The sequence below is a fragment of the Antechinus flavipes genome, chromosome 3 (assembly GCF_016432865.1).
Source record: "Antechinus flavipes isolate AdamAnt ecotype Samford, QLD, Australia chromosome 3, AdamAnt_v2, whole genome shotgun sequence".
NCBI classification, from domain to species: domain Eukaryota; kingdom Metazoa; phylum Chordata; class Mammalia; order Dasyuromorphia; family Dasyuridae; genus Antechinus; species Antechinus flavipes.
Genome location: NC_067400.1, coordinates 284724650 through 284751111, shown reverse-complemented (window position 1 = coordinate 284751111; position 26462 = coordinate 284724650). Strand labels below are relative to the sequence as shown.

Below are 26462 nucleotides of genomic sequence, written 5' to 3'. Positions count from 1 at the left end.
TTTCTCCCTTCACCTTGGTGTTGTCTTAGCATGAGGATCAATGCAAATTGAACCATTCAGCAAACACTGGCTCATCAAACAGATACTATGTACCATCTTTGAGCTAGCTGAAGGAGATACAAAATTTAGTTAATACACTTACCATCTTATTAATGAACTTGGAGAAATATAGAACAAAGAACTATGTGAGGTCAAAAGAGGAAGAATATCATAAAGGGATTAAAAAGCTTTACGTAAAATTTAGCTTTTTACCTGGGATGGATAGGAATTCAGTAGAAGAGGAAAGGGGAAAGCATTTCAGGTATAGGAAAAAGCAAAAGTGGCAAAAAATACAAGTTGAATTTAGAGGATGAAGGATAGCCCATTTTGGCTGTAGGGAAAATAGAGAAAGGCACAATATGAGATTGGGCTTCTTGAAGATGAGGACTATTTAATTTTATCTAATTTAAATTTTATCTAAACATTAAGCACAGTACGTTACCCATATTGCTGCTATGTTTTTGAGTCATTTCTACTATGTCTGACTCTTCATGGCCCCATTTGGTGTTTTCTTAGCAAAGATCCTAGAATAATTCACCTTTTCCTTCTCCAGTTCCTTTGTTACAGATGAGGAACTGAAACAGAGTTAAGTGACTTGTCCAGGGTGAAATACCTAGTAAGTGTAAGAGTCTGGATTTGAACTCAGGAGAATGAGTCTTCTTGATTCCAGATCCTTCACACTTAATAGATGTCTGTTGCAATGAATTGAATTGTAGTATCTTCAATGAGTAGCAATGAACATTGAGCTTTCTTGGATAGTAGGGAGGCACTGAAGATTGCTGAGCAAAGAAATAACAGGACAAAAATCTGTGAGAACTAACTGTATACGAGTGAGGTAGACAAAATCATCAAAGATTTGTAATTTTGTTAAACACAAATTCTTGTTCTTTGGTTAAACAGAACATAAGAAAAGTTAATAGAAGCTGTAATAGAGAAGAAATGTCTAATGTGAACAAAAGTTCTTGCAGATTATCTGTCCAAGATAAATTGAGGTTCTATCAGGCAGATATAAAGAGAATGAAGAAGAGGGTGGAGGGAGGGAGAGAGAGAGGGAGAAGGAAAGAAAGAAGGGAGGAAAGGAGGGAAAGAAGGAGGGAGGAAGGGAGGGAGGGAGGAAGAGATGAAGGAAAGAAGCAACCAAAGAAAGGAAAAAAAAAAACCTACTTTTTCTCCTGTCCTACCAAATCCATTGGTTTGCATAAAATTACTGGGTTTTCCTAAACTGAGCATTCACCCACTGGTTGGGGGTGGGGATTGGGAGTGAGATATTGATGTAACATTCAATTATGCACCTATTTTGCTACTTTTGGCTTAACCTTAATGTATCTCTCAGTGTTACCCCCTCCACCACCACCAAAAAAAAAAAAATTACAGAATCTGCCAAGTCACTTTGTCTACCAGCTTACATTTTCTTTCCTTTTAACAGAATTCTGGAAGTCTGGAACTTCCAGCCCACACCGGCAGATTTGCCCTTTTTCATTTGGCAAGTATCAGTGATTGCCGTGTGTTTCAAAATAGAGGTGGGAGTATGGTGTCATGGCGACTGATGTCAGCATGACTCTGGAAATAGAGTTGGTTAGATAACCAGTCCATTGAAGGCAGTGAAAGGAATTTTCAGCATTGTTTTTTTTTTAGCTCTATGTATGAATATCTCCAGCATGTGTGTGCATATGCAGCATGTTCGTCTGTAATCACTCCATTTTTATGGTAGAATGGTATAACTGAAAAAAATAATATCTAGTGACCTGATTCATCAAGATGTGACATGCCTCAGCTTAGAACCTAGCCACCCTAAACTAAACTTCAGCATGGGCTCTCTAAAACATGGGGACAAACAGTTATTCTCTTTGAGAAAAGAGTCACCATGAATTGACTCTGTCAAAAGGAAATAGGAGCATTTTGATATGACCCTTCCATTTGTTATATTCAAATAAGAATGTATTTCTAGAAAGTTTTACTTGGAAGCTTTTTTTTCATATCTTAATGATCTATCTGTGTGATTTTTTAGATTACTGGAGTGAGAGTGACAAAGAAGAAGCAGATACTCCCTCGACACCCAAACAAGACAGTCCCCCACCCCCCTATGATACATATCCAAGACCTCCTTCAGTAAGTGAGCAATAGAAATTTGCTTTTTTGTGTGTGAAATAGCAGGAGCATTAAGTTGAAATTCTTCAAGTCAAAAGACCATGATGGTGATGATGATGATTGAAAATTAGAATCAGAGTTTAGTATCCTCAGAGAAAATGAAAATTAAGATCTAAAACCAAGAGTGCAAAGAACAGGCACAATTAAGCAACTAAGACAATACATTTACTAGGCTACCCTGAAATCCAGGTGATAATAATGAAGATTTGAATTAAGTTGTTGGCTGCACAAATAGAGAGAAAAAGATGAAGTATTAAGATGATACAGGCCCAGATTCAATAGGATTTGGCATCTAGTTGAATTGGGGGGAGTCAACGGGAAGGAAAGACTCAGAAGTTACTCCAAGATTTGAAACATGGATGACTAAAGGGAGAATAGACAAAAAAAGATTGTATTTATAAAGAAAAATTGCTATAATGGTGTTAGATTTTAACAAATGTAAAAATATTAGGTTAAAAATATTTCCCAGAGTGATTAAAAAAAAATATGGAAGGTAAAAATTCCTTTTAAAAAAGCCTAAAACTTTCCTTACATTGTTTGCATGTATATGGAACTTCAAACATTTTTGAAACATGTTCAGGCTTCATGCATTCAGACTTTCTACAACAGATAACAGAAGTTTGGTTGTAGATGTGTGGTACTTCAGTATGCTTCCATCCTCAAAACATTTTCATTAAAAAGAGATTCAAATGTGTTTTAGGAATTTGTGTATGTGAACTCACAACTGTGAAATATGTATCATAAGGCCAAATAGATTCTGTAAAACAATAAAAACAACATTTGCCTAGATTTCGGAGCCTTCAACAGAATATCATAACACATATTCAATGGAAGCTCAGATCAAATGTATTTTTGTACAGTCATCATATGTATCTTTCCATAAGAAATTAGACATAAATGCACATAGGATTACACAGAAGAGACCTTAGAAATCATCTAGTCTGCTCATTTACTTTTATGGATAAAGAAATTAAAGCCCTGGAACAGTAAATACTGCAAAAATAATAAATACTTGCTCTCTTCACTTGAGGAATGATTTCCTCTCATTACTATGAAAATATGCTCCATAAATTAATTATTAGAGCTGCCTAAGCTCACATAATAACAGACACTAGTGTCCATTATAAAATGATGAATTAAGCGGCAAGATATAGCTATCATATTTCTCCCTCCTTTCCATAATATGACTGAATATTGAAATACTTCTAAATAGCATTTAAGAATCACTATACCGGTCTTAGTCAAAGTATTTTATAATCATAAACTAAAGGAAATCATAAGGAAAATTCTATGTTTAATTATTAGAATCCTTGATTCATAATTACCAAAAACACCATAATCTTTATAGTATCCAACTATAAACAAGGAATGGATCACTCATAGTAATTGCTTATTATTAAAGCTCTTTAGTTCAATATAATTAGTATTTTCTTTCAATAAGTAATACTTCAATTTACCTGGGAACCCAAACTAATCAATTAATAAGTGTTTGCTATATAAAAAGCATTGCAGATTAAACTCCATTCATGCTTTCACATTTTATGCTTTTCTCTAGACTTTTTATTAAAGATCCATCCAACACAAAAGTCCTCCAAGAATTCTTCAAATATTTTAATATTTTTCGAATACCAGTGCAGTCCATCTCTTATCCCTCACTCTAACTGGTCCTTCTAAAATTAAAAAGTATTAATATCTCTTGCTTTTTGTGTTATGGTTATTTCCCAATATAATCAATTCCCCTTTAACAAGAAAAGAAAAGTAAAATTGACTGAGAAAACAGCCTTATTTGATCATGTTTGCAACAATGATCTATAATCCCTCACCATTGTACTGATAGTATAAAATTTTGTTTATGAGCTATTCTCTAGGGCCCTTTTTTCAGTCATACATATACTTCTACCACTTTTTGCATGTAAATCAATAAGGGATATATGTTCAAATTTCAAAGCATATGTGTATTACACATATTTTCTGACACTCTTCATGATCCAATTATGATCTTCCTTGCACTAACAAATGAACTATTAACTAAACTATAATGTGTTAGCTAATAGTTATCCTCTGTTTACTAACAGTAGCTTATTTAGTTATAAAGATTTATTCTCTCCATCACCGACATTTAATCCTCAACAGAGGAAATCAACACAGTAATTAAATTAACCTGGCAGCATTGGTATACCCATTGGAACCTTGGCACTACCCTGGGAGACTTTCTAAAACAGGAGGTGCTGAAAAAGATGAGCAGCTGAGACTGCTACCAAGTAAAAGGAAAAATGAGATTTAATAAAGGTACTTAACACTATAGCAGAGCTTAGCAAAGGATCTGGCACATAGAAGATACTTAATAAATGCTTGCTAACTTGACTTGAAGGTCTGATTTCCTCTTATTCTCATGAAGACATAGTTCATAAATTAATTATTAGAATTAGCTAAGATCACATAATAATAGACAATGGTATCAATCGCAAAATGTTGTATTAAATGGTAGTATAAAAGAATCACACTTCTCCTTCCTTTCCATAATATAATGCTATTCATGGAATATATATTTTGAGGTCTTTCAAACTATTGTTTCAAAAGAAAACAGAGGAAGAAACCAACTCTAGCCTTGTTAAAATGACTCATTGAATATAATAACCCCTAAAATTTAGGAAGCCAATGATGCATATTACGATTTAACATTAGGGAAAGCAAATACCTGTTGCTTGGAGAAAATGTCCATTGCTACTTCCTTTTCTCTGTAAAACTCACTGTAGTCAGAGGACTACAAAATACTCTACAAATTCCAGTGAATGAGGAATGCTTTTATTCAACGATCCTGGGCCTTAATTATAACAAAAATTACTACACTACCTAGAAAAATGAATCTTTGAAAGCAGGTAACCAATCATATCAAATCAAGGTTTGATAACAACTAGAGAGCTTATATAGATCTCAGGAATTCTTAACTTTAGAGTTAGATTTTCCTGCCAGGGAATTGTGCTTTCACTTATAAATTTCCAAATTTTTTCCCATAGTAAAAAGATTGGATTAATCTTCAGTGACATATATTTAAGCATATGTTAGATATAACATCCATTAACAAGTAACTCTGTCATTGCTTTCTTTCCCTGGAAAACACATTTAATATGAGGACTCATTATGCAAAAGGCTATGGCAGATTTTCTATAGGATCTATTAAAAAAAGAAATTTGCTAATAGAAAAATAAAATATTCTGTTACTTTTTAGACTTCTTTTCCCCAGGTTGCATAAAATTTTTAAACAGGCCCTTTGCATTGATTAGCATTTGTGGGCTCCAGATAGATACAAATTAATTTTTTTTTACATCTATGGCATTTGTGATAACCAAGTCAATAATTCTAATAAGTGTTATAACACTTTATGATTCTGAACATGTTTTGACTAGAATCTATAAGTAAGCCTAAATGTTCCTTTAAAGTACTTTAGAAATTTTTTTAGCTTTAATTTCATCTGTAACTTTTTTTCTTAATGTAGGCAGTTTAAATGTTTAACCTTGTAATTTATTATTGAGTTTTTCCATTTAATACTTTCTCTTTTCTTTTTAAATGTAAACTTGCAATGATTTCATTTTAATGCTTCCCTATCCATGTCAATCACAATATAATTTGGATACTAGTCAAAAAGCATTTATTAAGTCACCAGGCACTGAGCTAAAATAGGAATACAAAGAAAACTTTTTAACCTAGTCTTTGTCTTCAAAGAACTCATATTTGAATAAAAAAGACAACATGAAAATTATTACATATGCAAGATTTATACATTCTAAGTGGCATAAAAAAGGCATAAATAGAGGGAAGTGAGATCAGGAAAGACCATTGGCAAAGGTAAGATTTAAGTTAAATTTTGAGAGAAAACAGAAGAGAAATGAGAGCCACAATAAAGGAACACAGAGAAGAAATGAAGTGCCATAGTCAAGAAATGACAGAAAGACATGTCCTGGATAACAGAAAAAGGGAAGCCAAGTACAAGCAGATAAATGTTGAGTTTTCAGAATATCCCAGTAGAGATTAAGCTTGCTAACAAGTTTATCCACTTCAGTACATTAGTTTAATTGTCTGGTGATCCCTAATGTTATGTTCCCCAATGATAGAATGGTGTCCGTTATTTCTATGGAGATTAATCAACCATAATAATTTCCCTAGATGAGCTGTGCCAGTCCATATGTGGAACCCAAACACAGTCGGCTCTCCTCTACAGAGACCTCTCAATCACAGTCCTCTCATGAAGAATTCCGCCAAGAAGTGGTTGGGAGCAGCGCAGCCTCCCCCATTCGCAAGACAGCCAGCCAGCGAAGGTCCTGGCAGGATTTAATTGAGACTCCCCTGACCAGCTCAGGATTGCACTACCTTCAGACGCTACCCCTGGAGGACTCAGTATTCTCTGACTCGGCTGTCATCTCCCCAGAGCACAGGCGGCAGTCCACTCTTCCAACTCAGAAATGCCATCTGCAGGATCACTATGGGCCATATCCCTTGGAGGGAGAGCGAATGCAGGTATTGAATGGAAATGGGGGCAAGCCTCGCAGTTTTACTCTTCCCCGGGATAGCGGATTTAGTCACTGCTGTCTGAACGCACCCATTAACGTATGTGATCAACCTGAGGATGCGCAGCAGACAGAGGTAGAGGAGGACGAAGAGGAGGAGGATGAAGAGGGGGAAGCTGCAGGAGAAAACATAGGAGACAAAAGTAAGTATATTTGTTCAATTGCTTAACTTTTATATTAAAAGTCTTAACCTTTGCAAAAATTTATTTTAAAAGAATCTTTTCTGTTTTTCTTTTCTTAAAATATTGGATCTCATTATACCAGGGATTAGGTATTCTTTGGTGACCTGCTTTCATTATTTTAGTAATTTGAGAGAAAAGTAAGAGAAATGTAGCGTCAGTCCCAAAAATCAACAATAACAGCAAATAATTCTTTTCCCCATCTACTACTATTGTTTCTTAGAATGGCCACTTGAATTTCTTATTTCTTTATCCATGCACTTTGATTCCCAGATATATATGTCATCTCTTTAGATCACAGTTTTGTTAAGGGATTATAAATGATTTAAACTTGGAACAAAAATAGCTTTAACTAAAGAAGTAAAAGATGTTTTATTTAATACTTTAGTACTTTCTCTTAGAGAATTTGAAGGGAGAAATCTCAGACATAATGTTTTATTAGGAGAAACTTTTCCTATAATCTTCCTATGAATTGTAAATATGTGTGTATATATAGATATAGATATATATGTATGTATGTATATATATACCTATATATGCATGTATATATATATATATCTATATATGCATATATATATGACTTGGTTTCCAAGTAACTATCCAACTCATAATTCCTTCCTATTCTTCATGCCACAAGCACTTTTCATATGATTACACTGTGCAGAATACTAATCTAAGTACTGAAATAGATACGAAGTTTAGATAAGACATGGTCCCTGCCCTCATGGTGTTCATAGTCCAATAAATATAAATATACATTGCAGATTGCTCCCATGATCTGAAATAATCTCTTACAAAAACCAGTTGAATTTGACCTAAAGAAGCCATGGGTTTGGCACTCAAAGAAAGCTAGTTAGCTTTGCCACTGATTTGGAGGGGGGTGCATGCCACAGTCTATACCCTTACCACCAGATTTCCATCTTGCAAGTGTGGGATTCGAATTACACTTGGAGAAAGCGTAGTAGGGTAATTCAACACAAAACTTTTGCCCCTGCTAGAAAACCAACTGCAATTCATAGCTAATGTCTACTGACAGGTCAGTTGCTTTCTACTTATGACATTTCAAATTTAACATAATTTAAGTAAAACTATAGGGTTTATTTTGAAGCTTATCTGTAAAATAATAGTTGATCCCTGTTGGGTTCTTTATCATGTCAGATAGTATGAATGTAGACAGGAGTAGCTTACATTCCCTAAAGCATAACAAGTATACATAATAAAAATCCATATAACAAAGGTTTCTTATAAGGTGACTTTCCCCCAAAATAGTGTGCCTAAAGAAGATTCTTCTGCTATTGTTCTCCTTCCCTTTTCTTTAACATTCCATAGACATGTTTAGCATTAGAGTCCAAAGCTATTTAGGAAGGGTCTGGTAGAGAGGCATGCAAAAGCCATCTAAAAGTTGAAATTTGGAAATAAAAGAACAGTTTAATTTTAATGTTAAAATTATTATAAAAATCATTTAAATACTTTAAAATGTAATGCACAGGGAATTAGAAAGTCACTTTTGGCTCTTTCAATTTCATTTAGGATGCCAAATAATGATTGTTGTGTTACTTGGAGTTTTTTGCTTGTTTTGCATGTACTGGATTTTTCAAAACTTAGGTACTTATCAATTTTAAGTAGCATTAAAAACTAGCCATGAACTATTGAATTGAATTGTGTTAAGAAATAATTTTATCACTATTAATACAGTAAAGCTAGGGAGATGAAGCAGAAAGAGAGAAGTAGTTGGATATATTTTTGGTCTATTTTATCAGCCTTTCAATTGAACATTTTCCAAAGAAGTCAGATTTATCCTTGCTTGATCCCCTTCAACTGTTCCTAGTCTCTTTCTGCTGTTTTTGGCTTTTATTTTGTCAGCCATTTAGTAGTCTTTTGTGTTTTCTGGTGGCATACGTTCATTTTATAGTCATATAGATCCAACTTCTGGATCAACTTTGCAAGTTCCTACATGAGTTAAGTGAGCTGCCAATTTTGGAGCAACCACCTCTTTTAGCACAACTCTCTTTCTTCTTTTTTGCAATGTTTTACAAAAGACCGGTCATGTAAAACATATTGGTTTTATATAGTACATTTTGTCTTTGTGATTAAATGATATGGAACAATCCATGCTTTTTCATATGTTTTTTTATTAATGAGGAATGTGGTTTGATAGAATTGCTTTGACATCCTTTCTCTGCCATTCTCTATCCCCAAGGCTTTATCCCCATTTAAATCTTATCTGGACAATAGATACTTTTCTATGGAAGTTGCTACCTGTTATCTGAGAATAGCTCTAAAATCCTCTTGATGGAAATTTATTTCAGGCCAGAAGGCTTGCTAAAACCTTCCTTTTGACAAATCATTTCTCCTTTGGAGAGTATGTATACACACAAGTTGTTTGACAAATGGGAAATAGAAGTCCTACAACCAGCCTCATGTCTATAAAAAAAGGTTCTTATCTATATAAATTATATTTGTCAAGCCCTAACTTATATTTCCTTCCTATGTTCTACAACAAAAAAGTATAATTCTGAGCAGTTAGTAGGTGGACATCTTAATAATGTGCTACCTGTGTCCTATTTGGAACCAGTATTTGAACTGACCTACCACAGTGAATTTTTATCAATCAGATAAGAGACCCATAAAAAAATAGATTTAATTCCTTCATTTCAAAAATATTTTCCTGAGTTCTTTCAAGAACATAAAAGCAGGAAACTTGGCAGAATCTTCTAAATTGAACAAGCTGTTATGTCAATAAAAAAAAAGTTATAGTGATTATGGAAGCTTGACAAAAAATAACTTCCCAGCTCCACAATCCAAATTATATTTTAGTTGTGTTAAAAATGCTAAAGGGTCTGTGTATGTGTTGCTTTGCAAATCTTTGGCCTTCAGTTTTATGCTCCCACACTTATAAAGGTACTTTATATCTTCTTTTAAAATTAAGGTGTTCAGTTCCAAGTCTAATTGTAATTTGCTGTAGTTGAATTAATGTTGTTTTGAATTGGGTGTTGATAAACATACCCAGGTGAACAGTTATTACTTTGAGATTTAATATATTAAGTGTTTGGTATATATCACCATATAAGAGTCAACTTTGGGAACTTGAGAAAAAAACACATAATCATACCCACTTTAACATAACTTCTGGATTATCGAATGATATGCAAGTCACATGGGCATCATATTTGTACAATAAAGATACAAGAAGATGTGTACACTAACACTTCTCTTCCCTCCTGAATATATTTTGTGGTTTTAAGAACTAAAACCTTAGACATGTGTTCTGTATCTTGGGTTATCAAGGCTCAATCCATCAACTAGTCTGGATGGCCCATAGACATAAAAGACTGTACAGTTTCCCAATTACATAGACAAAGAGAGCTGAGTTCTCTAAACTGGGCTATCAACCGTTACCTTTTAATCCTCCAATCATGAATAAGTTAGATTAAGTTAAACAAAAGAATGGATTAATGGTCTGTATTGATGAATATTCCTACTTTATTCTTCCCATCTGTATCTCCAAACTTCATTCCCCCTCTGTCTTTGAATAGAAGAGCTAATCTAAGCAGCCTACATTATACCAACACTGAGGAAGAAAAGCAATAAAGTTTGATCCCATTTAGTTTCAATAGGCACTCATCAGGATATATCAATTTATAATTCTTCAATAAATTGAAAGCATATAATATGACAGCTCATATCTACCAAGAATAATCACAGAATGAATACATGAAACATATTATAAATACATAGGGTTAGGAGACAGGACCTGAAAGTCCCAACTGAGGAAATTCTAATCTAGTGCAAGTCATAATCTTCTCTCTAACTTATAGTCTTAGAGAGGTGACTAAGCAATTAATTGACTTATTCAGAATCACACCAAGTAAGGGCTATATGTGAACAGCATGATATAAACATTGGTCTTTCTGACAACTCCCTGTCCACTCCACCATGCAGCTTCTTTTATACAAGTACAAACTTGTTATTATATTCTTCTCTTATGTATGTGATTTCTTTATATGACCAATGTGGATGGTGCCCAATATATTTTTAAAAGACAGTACCAACCACAACACTTAAATGATCTTTGTGTCATATGCTAAACCACCTGAAGTCTACTTCGAAAAGTCAAGTATTTCTATTACCTTTATCACTGAAAGCTACTTGCATAATATTTTAAACATTTTAAAGCTTTTTTCTTGTGGCAATTATGATAGTATCATATCCTTACCTTCAGATTATCACTATTTTCATTTACCTAGCACTGATAGATTATACCTCATTTCAGTAGCCTATGATTCAGTTCAGTTAAGATTAATAAGCAGTCATTTTATATAAGAAATTGTGCTAGATAGAGACTACAAAGATAAACAAGAAACATTCCCTAGAGTCAAAGTGAATACCTTATAAAAGCAGGAATGAGATATGTATACCATAAGAATATGCTGGATAAAGGCTAAGGAGAAATATAAAGTATTACGAGAAAATTTAAGGAGGGAGAGTTAATGTCTGAGCTGAGTTCCTTGAAAGCAAGGATAGCTTCATGGTAATCTATATCCACAGGACCTAACTGGTAATTTATAGGTGATTCATTAATACTTTATTAAATAATTAATCAAAGACAAGAATTTCAACAGAGATGAGAAGCAAGTGTACTTCAGGCACAGGGAATGCCTTGTTCAAATGAGATACGAATGAGATTATGGCACAGGAGAAAATACTAAAAGGAAACAAAGGGAATAAAGACAGCAGATTAAAATGCTGCAAAAAAAAAAAAAAAAAAAAAAAAAAAAGCAAAGAAGGGGAAGACAATGGCCATTAAATCTAACAATTAAAGGTTTTCCACATGACCTTGGAAAGAATCTTTTCCATTGACTGGTAGAGTTGGAAGTAGAAAACAAGGGTTTATAGATCTCAGTCCTTCCTCAGAAGCTCTCTAATTCTACTACTCACAGATAAAAAAATTGAGACCTTGGGATATTCGTGATTTACATAAAGTCACACAAGTACTATCCAATGCAGAATTTGAATTTTGATCTTCTGATTTTAGAGGTAAGGTTTTCTCCCACTGTACCACATTGACTCCTTATATGAGTAGTATCAGAAATGATATTTGAATCTGGGTTTAAACCTGGGTTTTACTATAAAACCAATACATTTTCCATTGTACTATTTTGCCACCCTAAGGAAAGAATATTTACTATAAAGTGAAATCAGTGAATAATGACTAATCTTTCTAACAGTTTAACAGCAAAGATATGGAAATTTGTAGAATCATCATTTGAAGAATCAAGGGAAGTCTTGATTACAAAAGGAGGGACAAAGATAGAGGAAAACTGAGCATATCTTTGTTGGTAGGAGGAAAGACATCAGTATGGGAGAGGGATTATCAATCTGTAGGCCTCATTTTTAATTCATACTTAACTTCAGATACATGAAAACTAATTGGAAAAACTGCAGGCATTTATGCCTTCTTGTCATAGCCAATTTTATGAATAAATGAATGAAGTAATGAATGAACGAACAAATGAATGAATGAGGTTGGATAGATAAAATCTGGCATATTTATGGATGATTTGGAAATGAGATGTTTCCAGAGATCTATATTTAAAAATACATCTGAGGAAAAAATAATTATGACCCAAAGTTCTTTGTGTACAATTAAACTGTGGGAGGAGCTCAGAATTCAAAATTAGATGACTGTCTCAATATACTGCACTAGTCATTTAAATTAGCTGGGCCAAGAGCCAACAAAGGAAGGGCATGATGACTACACCACTGCAGTGGGCAGAAGTCTACATGAACATTAGCCAACTCTAGCCATTTTAAGGGAACTGGGGGAATTCTCTAGTGAATCCCTAAATTCAATTTTAGATAAATTTGGGAGGAGGAGGATGTAACTTGGCATGTAGGCAGTGGGAAGTTATTCTAAAAATGTGGAATTGCTATGAAGAGAGAAAGAAGCAGCCAAACCAGGGTGAGAAGAAAATCACTCCCAAGCTGGTTGGTAAATCCCTCTACTTTTTGTTATTTGAGAGCAATTGTATTAGCACAACTAGTAAAATCATTCTTTAAGTTAGAGCTTATAGATTGTATTTGGATGGGGATAATCATTAAGGGCTTTTAGAGAAATAATAATTGGCTCAAGAGCTTAGAGAGAAAAAGAAATCTGAGACATTGGCAAAAGAAAAGAACTAAGGGAACTTAAAGATGAAGGTAAGATGTTTACTTTTTATGGAAAAGGATTTCCTATAAAAAATTTAGCCTTTTTAAAATATATTGGGCAATATCCACATTGGTCATATAAAGAAAAAATAATGATGAAGAAACTATTCTATTAATTATTGAGCAACTTTTAAATAGTAAAGCAATTTAATGGTACTTCAATTATGAATTGTTGTATATACTACTCATAAACCAAAAATGAGATATGAAGTACTATGATGTTAGCATAGGAAGGAAGGAAGGAAGGAAGGAAGGAAGGAGAAGAGAAGAAAGAAGAGGAGAGGAGAGGAGAGGAGAGGAAAGAGGGAGGGAGGGAAGGAAGAAGGAAAAGAGGGAAGGAGGAATGGAGGAAGAAAATAAGTAAGGAAGTTTGGTCTCCTTTGGAACTCTTCCATCCTATCCTTTATCCAGGTTCATCATGGCCTGTTAAATGTGATGAAACCGCAGCTTGAAGTGATTCAATTGCACTTCAGTGAATAACTAGCAGTCCTGCTATCACCAACAACATTTTCTCAAAAGTGTTAATAAATAATGAATCCAGATTTAAAGGGTCATTTTAAAAGGCTCTAAATGCTACTGAGTAACACCAGCATCATGGGTATCTGGCTCAAAATTAAAGTTACTGTTGTAGGATGAGAAATCCTTCTCCCTTTTAAAGAATTTATGGAATGTGTTTATTTTTTTCCAAAGGAGAGATATTAGAAGCAATATTGTGTTTTACCTTGTGAAAACACTGGAAGGATTAGCCATTTTTCCTCAAACCAATATAATAATTTTCCCAGTTTTCATCTTCCAGTTTTAGCAGATTCATTGTCTTTATCTCATTAATAATAACCATACACCAAGATGATCATCCTTTTAACTTCTCCAACATTGGTTTAAGTAAGAAACAAAGATACTATTTGTAATTTTTTCTCAATCTAGTGATTCCTGTGTACAAATAAAATCTCATAATTTCATAATTTCATGGTCAGTTTTGATGGAATTATCTAGTAACTATGAGATCAAAGGATTAGTGAATATTGGACAGAAAGCAAAAGCCCAATCTGAAAAATGACATCTGAAAATTAGAGGGACAAAAGCTAAATTCTTGAATTAAGTAAACCATATTTAGTTAGCAATTTTAATCTGGATTATAAAACTATATCGGTATATGGGCATGTAAATTTTTGAAATGTTAGGAAATTAGCACTATTTAATTAACAAACAAGAAATTAAGGAAATAATAAAATCACAAAGAATATATTTCTTGACTGCCTGAAGATCAGAATTCTAGAGCATCTTCAATGAGGTCCATATTCACTGAAAAAAAAAAAAAGATCCACCTATCAATACACAGGGGGAAATAAAATAGATGAGTAATACAAATTACTTGAGTTATGTCAAATAGCTGAATGGGCAGCCCATAGAGATAGTTCTTGGATAGATACTGCAAAAAAACATTGAGACAGTTTCCTAATTGAATAGGTATAAAACAGTGATTAGATTGCACTTAAAGAAATTGGCAGCTTTTTTTTCAGGGACTTCAGACTACTTTCAAATTTCAAAAAAAATCTAATATTTTTCCCTTAATATTCTCCTGGTGGGGCACCTTGCTATAAATCCTAACACATCACAATCTCTAAAGAATCAAAATTGTTGGTTATTCAGTATGATGATTCAAGACAATTCTTATAGGCCTGGGATGAATAATGACATTCTCATCCAGAGAGAGACTTTGGAGACTGAATATGGATAGAAGCATAGTCTTAGCCTTTTTGTTTGATTGTTTTTTCTTTCTTTCTTGTGTTATTTTTTCTTTTTTGGTCAGATTTTTCTTGCACAACATGACAAATATGGTAATATGTTTAAAAGAATTGCACATATTTAACTATATCAGATTGCTTGATGTCTTAGTGCAGGGGGGAGGTAAGAGAAGGAAAGAGAAAAATTTAGAACAAAAAGTCGTATTAAGAAGAAATAGAATGGTTGAGTTGAAATTTGCACTGGTTGGGGGTAAAGTACCTTCCTCTCTAAGATCATAATTCTACCAAAATAAATCTGTAAACACATTTGTTACAGTCTTTTGGCTTGTTGTAATAAAATACTTGGAAATAAGGAGATATAATAGTGAAGACAAGAGAAATTCAAGAATGCAAAAATAAAAGTAATTAGAGAAGAAAGGGCAGTCAAGTGTAAGAGTAATTCTGAAAGGATACAACTAGGTTCGTTTTTTTCATTTTTGTGTTTATTGGAATTCAAATTTTCTCTTGACTTACCACAACAGCTAAACTGAAAACAGGTAGCCCTGTTGAGAATGATATAGACCCAGATGATCTGAATATTCTATAATATAATATTCATAATATACTCTCCCCTTTAAATATGTTACATGCCTTGGAAGAGAATTATAGTAGACCTCTACAAATCAAGATTCAAAAATATTATCAAATTATACCATTCAAATCTAGTATTGGAAATGGAGGAGAATAAAAGCAGAAAAGAAAACAGGGAATGTATATCTGGGAATGCCCTCATTATCCAAAACAGACCTATTGTCATTTCTTGTTAACTAAGGAAATATCAGCAAGTGTAAATTCATTCATTCAACAAACATTTTATACCTACTTTGTGTTAGGGACTTAGAGATACAACGACAAATTACTACATCTAACATTCTTGTCACACCATCAGTGCGAGTGAGATTTAACATATTTCTAGGTGATCCACTAAATATATAAGCACCACAATTATGACTCCTCTTCCCCTCCTACCCTTACCCCCATACCAGCCTGGTTTAATACATTCCCCTAGGTCAGAATCAGCACATTGCTTAGTATGACATTATACAATTATATAATTATATATATACAGAAATTATACAATTAAAAAGTAGCCAAAAATATTGCCATATATGTTATTCTTATTTTATGTATTTTCAATGTCTTCTTTTCTTTAGGTGTTTGAGATATCTGTTACTTTATATTTACTTTGTTTCTGCATAGTCAGGCCTCATTAGAACAAAATAAACATCAAAAGGACCTTATCAGTAGTTTAAAGGCTTTGTGAAAAATACATTTATTTTTATAATTAAAGCTATTTCTTTTTAAAATATCATTTTGTATTTATTCATCCCAAGTGTGTTATAAATGCTTTCTGGATTTTTTTATGCCACAATAATTTACATATATATATATGTCATATGGATATTCTTAACTATAGCATATTTTTGTGGGTTTTAGAATTTGAAACAAGGATACAATGCTTTAGAAATATGTTAACATGAATGCAAATGAGGAGTTATATAAGTTCTTTTCAAATGTGTTGAGCATTTTTAATCACAAAAGAAGGGATTTGTTAGAATTTGCTAGTTTTGAAAAGTTAATAGGAAATGGAAAGAAATGTTTTTCAATTTGAATTCATGTGGCTAAACACATCTGTCCTTTACATAAAACTCAGTGAGCATGAATAGTCTGTTAACCAAACTCAGGGAATACAAATAGTCTGTTAACTTTTATGTTTAGGACATGAAACAGGAAAATTTTTTGAAATGGCATTTCCATGGAGTAAAGATGATTTGGTTCGGGTTTGGGGTTTTTGTTTTGTTTTGTTTTTTTGAAGTAAACAACAAATGACCAAAAGTGTTTGTTGTTCTTTTGTCTTCATCATGAATTCACTTCAATTCACCAATTATTAAGTAGTCACTACATATGTATAAGAAAATATGATATAGTAAATAGAAGGCCAATCTTGGCATCAAAATGACGAGGGTTCAGTTCCTGCCTATGACACATATTTAACTGTGTTGTAAAATCTCTTTCTCATTTTTTTTCCTGGGGACAAGTATAGTTAAGTTACTTGCCTAGGGTCACATAACTAATAAGTAGCCAAGTTTAAATTTTGAACTCAGATCCTTTTAACTCTAAGGCTGATGCTCTATCCACTGCACCACCTATCTGCATGCCCCTTCACCTCCTCCCCCATCAAATCTTTTAAACTCTTGATATCTTAGGAAATTTGCTAAGATTATTAATTATAATGCAGGTAACCACCCCTAACAGTAAAAGACGTTTCTTATACCCACCACAGATACCTGTGGTAAAACCCCAGGCTACTGTGAAGCACTGAATTCTATAGTTTGAAAAGTATGAAAGAAATGAATATTCTGCAGAGCAGCCATTTTTTTGCTTGCTATGTGTTATGATTTTATTTCCTCCTAATTATGGTATTTTTTTTAAGTATTAGCAAGAATGTTCCAGATGAGTGGGTTTTTGCTTCCTTTTAAGATTCTGGTTAATGAAGAATTAAACAGAAAACACTTTTGTATCTACTCTACTTGTTGAAAATCTCTACTAGATTAGTCACAGACTTATTATAGTAATTTGGAATGAATATAATTAAATTTTCTTTTGGTAATTGGAAATCTCAATGTGAATGTAAATGTAAATTCTCATTCTTTGATACACATAATTTGTTATTATAGCTAAAGAAAATATAGAAATTAAGCTTAATGTATCTGCATCAATAATTCTGATGACTTATACACAAGTAAGATTTAGACTGGCTGTTCTACAAGGCAGGCCTAAATTGATAAAGAGCCCCATTAGTTTCCTGCTTCAGTTCAAGAAGATAGTTGGCTCACTCCCACTGTAATAGCTAGAAATAGTGAATATTTATCTAGCACTTAGAGGTTTGCAAAACTCTTCAAAATCATTATCATATTTGATCCTCATGACATCCCTGGGAGGTAGGTGACATTATTATCCCCATTTTACAAGGAAAGGAAAGGAAATGGAGGCTAAATAAATTTCCAGGATCACAGCTAGGAAGTCTTTAAGACCAGATCTGAACTCAGCTCTTCCTGAAACCAAAATCAGTGCTTCACTAATTTTAACAAATATCTGTTTATTAATTTTTATCTAAACATCATTTGAAAATACTTGATCACAAGAGTCAACAGTTAATAATATTAAACATGTATTAAGCAGATAATATATACCCAACACTGTGATAAGTGCTGGAGATACAAATATGAAAGACAGAAAGAAAGACAAAGAAAGAGAGAGTGAGAGAAAGAGAGAGAGAGAGAGAGAGAGAGAGAGAGAGAGAGAGAGAGAGAGGCTGAGACTCTGCCTTCTAAGAGCTACCCCTCTAATGAAAGAAGATAAAATGTGTTGATTTGTATTATGATTTGTTCACTAAAAATTCCATTATAGATTGTTATATTTCACTTTTTATTGAGCTCAAGTTATATTTATACATCTCTACTACTTGTAGAGGTTTCTGTCTAAAACCAAATCCAAACATGTTTTAGCAGTAGGATTTCACATTCCATCCTCCTCTTTTCCTTTGCTCCTATAGCACTGTAGTGTGACAGAATTCTTATTGATTATAAATGTGACAAATGTTTCCTTCTTTTCTAGAGTACTAAAATGATAGTCTACCCTAATAATGACAAATTGTGTTTTATCTTTTAAAAAGGGAACAAGGCAACTCTAACTAATATAACTATATTTCTTCTTCACAACACCATGCAAAGTAAATGAGTCAACCCATGTAGCATCCTATATACGCTGTGAAAATAATTACTACCAAAAAAATAACATATTTTTCTATCAGTTTTGACTAGATTCTTTGGCTTTCCAGAGTAGAGTCAATTACTCTATCTTCTTTAAGTATTATTTATGCAACACTTGGGAAATTAATTAGAATTGGATTAAGGTCATTTTTATCAGCATTTTGTCTCTGAATTGATTTGTACAGTAAAAAGTTAAATATTACTGTTGGTACTTTTACCTACCACTTTGGGGTTCAAGTTTCTTTGACACAATGTGAATTTAGCTCTGTGAATTATCAAAAAAAAAAAAGATTTTTAAAGCATCCTTGATAGAATAACATTATATATGTAAACTATTGGTGCCATAGTTTGTTGTTGCTATGCATCTCTGCTTTTTTCTGTTCTTTAGCTACACTAAAACACTGTCTTGAAAAAGAAAGGGTAGGAGGGATCAATGATGGGTTTTAATATAGTACTGCTACAAATCCTGACTAGTATGGTCCCACCCCTAACTTTAGAATGTATTGTCTTCTTCCCAACCTTCAGAGTTATTAGGCTGCCCACTCTTGATTTAGATTTTCAGAAGAAAAGGCTTATGGAGTGTGTGGATTTTTTTGTTCTCATAATTAAAAGAGCTATTATACACCAGCATCAAAGGTAGGCTAGATGTTTACAAATGCAAAAATAATTTTGTACAAAGGCAAAAAAACATGTGAATGACTAAATGGGGCATAAAGCCTAACTTATGCATAGTAGGTTAGCTTGTAGTGCCTTTGTGACATATTATGCTCTTGATGGTGTCATCTTGGAATCCTTTTTTGAAGATAGCATTGGGATTTTAAACTAATGCATATTATAAATTAGTTGTGACATCAAGATTTTCATTGTATACAAGTCATACAATATGGAGTGTGATTTAAGCTATAGTATATGCCAGTTTATATAGTAACTTATCAAATTATCATAGGATGAAAACGTGGAAGGAATCTTAAATGATACTACAAATTCTGTCTTTTTTAAAATAGCCTGATGTCAAGCCAGATTTTTTTATCCTTACCTGCAAAGTTGATTTTTAAGCCCAAATGTAAGGTTTTTCATTAAAATTTGGTTCATAATTCTAATTTCTCAAAATCTTTTTGGATCCTGATTCTAGATTTAACAAATCACTTATTATTCTTGGCTTTGTATTTCTTAGATTTGATAAGCCTGACTTCTATGATTTCATCAAATTCTTGATTAAAGATTTTTTAAAAATGAATAAAACAGAGCCAAAGATTTCTGCATTGTGGTCTCTTTCTCCAAGGTGACAGTAATCTATAAACTAACCTTGTCATAGCTAGCCTTTATATGAGTAGAGCACTTTAAAGTTTGTAAAGCACATCTGAAAGACCTAGTGTTCTCTAATGTCATTATTGCAAACTACAAGATGCTATAATTACATTGTCCCACTTTGTTGTTTTTTATAACAACAACTTATTTTTTGTAAGATAATCAATAAGCACTTATTAAATGCCTACTATGTGCCGACACTGTACTGAGTATTGGAGATGCAAAAAAGAACTAAATAGTTCCTGACCTCTAGGAGCTCACAACTTAATGGAAGAGACAACACATTAACATATATATAAATATATATATATATATACACATATATATATATATACAAGTTGTATACAGGATAAATAGGAATTAATTGAGAGGGGAGATGCTAGAATTTAGAGGGGTTGAGAGAGGCTTCCTGGAGAATATGAAATTTTAGCTGGGACTTGAGGGAAGCCTGGAAAGCTAGAATATGGAGATAAGGAGCCTTCCAGTCATGAGAGAGACAGGAAAAGAAAAGTTGTAGTTCTTAATTAAGGCCACCATAGTGATTTCCCCAAAAAGATACAAAAGATACAAAAAGAGTGATTAAGTCATTAATAAGTCAATAAGTTTTTTATCTACTCTACTTTGACAGATTTAGACTCCCAGAAGATGCCCCCAGGGACTATTAAGCTTGCCTCTAATGTTATGTAATTTGTATTGAGAAAACATCATTCTTTTTTCTCTATCAGGCAAGATAATTGTAGTAAAATTCCACAAAATTACTTTTGTCTCTTGTTATTTTTTATACCCTTAACTTCCTACATTACACTTAAATACTTATTTTCGTGATTTTATTTACAAGTGAATATCTTCTTTCTGCATAATGGTATCATAGGCACACATCTTTTTTGAATAAAATATCTTTCCTTTAGATATTCCTGTCAAAATTCCCACCCCAACAAGTCTGCTATTTATTTTGTGTTTAAATTTCAAATTCACTCTGTTGGTTACTCATAGTTCTATGGTATTTCGATCCAATTTCATTCTTGGTAACCAAGCTCCAAAGGAGAGCATAAATAAATGATCATCTAAAAATTCTCATTAACAAAAAGCTTCAATTTGTTCATTCTATATTTTCCTTTTTAGATATCTTTCTGTTAGAAAAACTGAGAGAAGGACATTAACATTTCCTATTATTAGTATGTTATTGTCTCTGTCTTCTTATAATTCAATTTTCTTTTATGAACTTAAATAATAAAGGTTAAGGCATGTTGAGTCTTAAAAAAAAAGAAGAAAAAAAGCATCAATATCATTGGCATCATCTACTTACTTGCATCACTCAGTAAATGTCAGAGTTGTCAGCAAGAAAACTTGAGTTGAAATTTACCTCCTGTCCCATTCCCTAGCCAAACAAAGATGGAGACAGTTAAAAGCAACAAATGTCTCCAAAATAGATACCAGCAGAAATCTAAACAATGTACCAATAAAATAATTGTATGCTAATTGAAAGACCAGGCTAACTATAAAATCTCTTTATCACAATTATCATTATCACATTAAAATATGTTAAACTGACTTTTTAATAATGAATTAAGAACTATAGTTTGTCTTACTTAAAAAGGATTTTTGGTGCTGTCATTCAATAGTTTTTAATCCTCAAATGGGGAGAGAGTTGTTTTTTTTAAAGCAAAAAAAATTGTAATGACTCATCCAATTAGCTTTATTGTTTTATAAATAGAGAAATTTGGGCCATGAAATTTTGTAATTATTCCCAGTAGAAAACAATGTTATAATTAAAATTAGAACATAGGATGTTGGGAGTCCTGTATTCACATATAACATTGATACAAAATATTCATATACAATAATGGATGAGTACAAAAGTTGGACCATTTTCTGAATTTCATTATTTTCATTTTTTAATTTTTAATATTTTTATTTTGAATTTTGAGTTCTAAATTCTAGTTGTCCCTTCCCCTCTTCTCTCTCTTCCCTGAGACAATAAACAATCAAATATAGGTTAAACCTTTGTAATTATATAAAACATGTCCTCAGTTATTTTGTACAGAAAAGCTCAAATAAAGAAAAAAAAACAAAAGAACAAAAGTGAAAAAATAGCATACTTCAGTCTGTATTCAATCAATAACACTTCTTTCTCCAGAAGGGGATAATATGCTTCAACAGTAAAGCTTTGGGATTGTCATATATCATGTTGTTGCTGAGAATAGCTGAGAATTCAACAGTACTTCAATAACCAGTATTGCTATTATTGTATGGAATATTCTCCTTGTTTTGTTCTCTTTACTCTATATCAGTTCATGTAAGTCTTTTCAGGTTTTCCTGAAATGATCCTGCTTGTCATTTTACAGCATAATAATATTCTATCACAATCATATAACAGCTTATTTAGCCATTCTCCAATTGTTGAACATTCTTTTAATTTCTAATTCTTAGCCATCACAAAAAGAACTGCTATAAATATTTTTGTACAAGTATTTGTAAGTTTTTGTAAAAATCCTTTTTTTGAATGTCTTTGAGATATAGACCTAGCCAGTAGTATTGCTGGATCAAATGATATGCTTAGTTTTGTAGCCCTTTGGTCATAGTTCCAAATGGCTCTCCAGAATGGTTGGATCAGTTTACAACACCAGCAGTACATTAATGTCCCAGTTTTTCCACATCTCTAACATCCAACATTTTCCTTTTTTTGTCATATTAGTGAATTTAATAGATGTGAGGTGGTACTTCAGAATTGTTTTCATTTGCATTTCTCTGATTAAGAGTGATTTGAAGCATTTTTCATCTGAATGTAGATAGTTTTTATTTCTTTTTCTGTTTATATCTTTTGACCAGTTAGCAACTGGAGAATGACTTATATTTTTATAATTTTAACTTAGTTTGCTATATTTGAGAAATGTCATTCCTAAATCAATAGACATTTTTAATCCTACTATATTTTGCATAAAACTTCAAGTTGTAGAGCAATATCTATAAAAACCACTAGACTTTCATTTTTATCAACACTTCAAAATTTGACAGTGGGTTAGTCTTACTCATTTATGTCAGTAATAAGGTGAAAGCTAAAGGAGATCAGTGTGAATTTAGATAAAATGCTATACCAAAAATAGTAAAATGATATAAATCTTATCTATTATTATGACAATTTTTATTCTTAATAACTTATAATTCATTAATTAATGAGCTTGAGATATTTCAAGTAGCAAATATCAACAAAGGAAAAGTAATAGAATATTTTAAGTATAACATCTCAACACCAATATTTGCTTTAATGATATTGCACAAGATAGAACAAAAATGGAAAAAATGAAAATCAAGAAAAAATGAAGCAAAATTTCTGTTTATTAAATGATCTTTAATAATAATCATACCAAGTATGTTTTGCTGTCATTCATTACCTTTGTTTTTTAAAATGTTAAAGGTATTTACTTGAAGTAAAATTTGTGTGTTGTTTCTCTTTTCCTTCTATATGACTTATGTACTTTGGATAACTTATACTAACATTTTTAATCACTAGCTTAAAGAAAAATTTCTTTAATATGTATTGCCTGCATTCTATGATTTTTTACATGAGACAGGAGAGACAGAGACAGAGACAGAGAGATAGAGAGAGTGTGTATTGCCCTCAAATAAGAATAATTAAGAGATAAATGACAGAATCAAGTTGAATACAATGGCTGCCACAAGTTGAATATTCTTAGTTAAAAATCAGTTCACTGACAGCAATTAAAGCCTATTATCCAAAGCTATAGTACTTGTCCAGATGATCAATTAATAAATCATTTTGACCAGTTTGTATTCGATGAGATAGTCTGAAAATATCTGTGTAGCATAAGAAAAGCAGAAATGTAAATATCTCCAAAAATAACCCTCGGGTGTATTATAGGAAAATGTATGAAAAAGTCATTATTTAGTTGTGTCTTTTTTTTAAAAATCAAGCTGGATATCTATGTGGTACCAGACTGTGAAGGAATTTGAAAGGTAGTCTGGAAGTCTTAACTTTTCCACACATGTAATAGGGAGCCAGAGAAGTGACAGTGCTGGATGTATGCTGATGGTTATTTGAAGAATGGTTTGGGAGAAGATGGAAGGTAAAGGTGGAAATACTTGTAAGGAGGATGTTAGAATAATCCAGGCAAGTCATAATGACAGCCAGCATTAGGAGGATGGCAGTTGCAAGTGAGAAGTTAAAGAGAATAGGGAACAGATAGAAGAGGTGCTGCAGAGGTGAAGAAAAGTAGCTGTGATTCTCTTTGGAAGAATTCATCACCCAGGCACCAACCTGTCTTTTGAACATCTCTGCACTTAGTTAAGTAAGCTGGTCTCCAGATAATAGAGAATAGGCAAAAAGCCCTTCTATCTTTCTGATCTCAAAAACCTACACACCTACAAGCCTAGGACTTTAGTGGAAGTAGCTAAAAACCTGTTTTTCATTGCCCTTGATTATATATACATATATCTGTTACGTATACATGGAATCAGTGGAAAGATAGTATAATAAAACAGAAAGAGTGTAAGATTTGGAATTGACAGAGCTAATTTTGAATCCTAAATCAACAATAGGTGAATGATCACAAGCAAAACATTTCATTTCCCTTAGCCTCTGTTTCCTTATCTGTAAAAATGAAAATTATACTATTAGATACCTCGTAGGATGAGTATGAGGAGAGGGCTAAAAAACAATCCTAATAATTCTATATAAATGAGAATTATCATTATTGGTATTGTTTTTAGACTAGTTGAAATCTACCATATCAGTAACTATGATTGCCCTTATTAGCAGAGTGTTAAGATTTTGCATTTAATTGATCAGGTGTATTTTGGGGATGCAGTTCTGGAGAAGGGGACCACTCTTGACATGCTTCCCTGTTTTTTAAAATTATTGTAAATGATTCACGTACTACCTCCTTACTCCTAGGATTATTCTGATGTTTTTCATATTAAAGGACTATATAGTGGTTAATTATTACCATAAAATAGAAATAATAAAATTACAGCATTTATATAACAATTATATTTCACAATTTGTTCAATCATTCCCCAACTGACAGGCTTCCCCACAATTTCCAGTGCTTTGCTACCACAAATTCTTACCTAACCCTATCATCCCTTCCTATTCTTTGATCTCACTCTCTCCTTTTCAGTCTTAGGTTAAACAGGCTATCTTTGTAATCATTAATTATATCTTCAAGAAGAGAGAAATGTTTTCAAGTGTCATTTCACCATCTATTTATTAAGAATACCAATTATTCCAAAGACAATATTAGTGTAGATCCTCTTAATTCGAAGGAAACATTTGAAATTAAAATTTCAATTATATTATTAACCTTTATTTCCTGATTTTTGATTTGAAATTCAGCTTTGCTTCATTGGATTTGGTTATTTATCACCTATCTTTTTCTAGCTGATTACCATGGTAATATTAGAAGTGAGGCAGCAGTTGAGTTGCAAACTTTGTGACCACTGAAGGCAGTAGACAGTATTTGACTTTGGCCAGCATATTTTCATAGGGAGTTATAGACTGCAGGTCTTTTCCCTGCTCCCCCTCTTACCAGGCTAACTTGCTAATCACAAGAAGACTAGAGCTGTGACTTCAAAGCTAATCCATGCAGTTAACTAAAGTACAAGTTAACCTAGGATTCTAGAGAGCTAAGGCCTTTTGTGATGGAATTTTGTATTCCATTAAGACCATATTTCTGTTACTTCCTTTAGTAAATTTACTTTTCATTAAAAAAAAAACCTAACCAAAAATGACTTTTTGAATACTTTGTAGAATGTCAGATCTTAGAAAATGTCTTTTAGTTCTATAGTTTAGGGATCAATAGTTTTAATTTTTTAAATCATTGCTGTGTATCCATAAGTATAATTTCAGAGTGACTTAACTAAATTTCACAAAGGTTCACAATCTGCTGTTTTGCCTGGAAATTTATTGACTGTTTTCTTCCCTTAGTCTCGTGCATAATTGTATAAATCAAATCTGGACAAATAAAAATTACTTTTTCTGTATTTATTACCTGCTCCAAAACTGAGAACTTTTGTATATGGATTTAATAATAATTATCTGCATAGAATGAAAGTTAAAGGAGAATGATGTTTTATTGACTCAGGTAAAAGATCAGTTTCATAGCAGAAGCTGGCAGATTCTCAGAGATAATCTTTTCCAATTCCCTTAATTTACAAATGAGGGAACTGAGACCTAGAGAGATTAAGTGATATTTCAGGGTCATATAGATACTTCTCAAGAAGATTGGAGCTACAACCCAAGTTCCCTGACACATAGTTCAATGCTTCCTTACATAATGAAGAGAAGGGAAAAAAGGAATGTGGTAAGCCTGACCCTTTAGTGTTGACATACTTACTTAAGTCTTCCCAAAATATTATTTGGATTTTCATCCTCTCTTGTCTTAGTGTTTACTTCTCTGTTCAATGAGAAAGATATTTTAAGTTGTCCCCATTGCTAAG

The 26462-nt window shown here is 32.6% G+C and overlaps 1 protein-coding gene across 8 annotated transcripts in view; it reads left to right on the top strand.

Moving 5' to 3' along the window:
- Positions 1-26462, top strand: part of CNKSR2 (connector enhancer of kinase suppressor of Ras 2) — a 310360-nt gene that overhangs the window by 258954 nt on the left and 24944 nt on the right. For 4 of the 8 annotated variants that reach the window (XM_051985120.1, XM_051985117.1, XM_051985122.1 and 1 more), the window contains 3 exons: positions 1466-1522; positions 2048-2148; positions 6352-6895. In XM_051985120.1, coding sequence (XP_051841080.1) covers positions 1466-1522; positions 2048-2148; positions 6352-6895 — 702 coding nt within the window. The remainder of the gene's footprint in view (positions 1-1465; positions 1523-2047; positions 2149-6351; positions 6896-26462) is intronic. The other 4 variants (XM_051985121.1, XM_051985118.1, XM_051985124.1 and 1 more) reach the window with 1 other exon arrangement.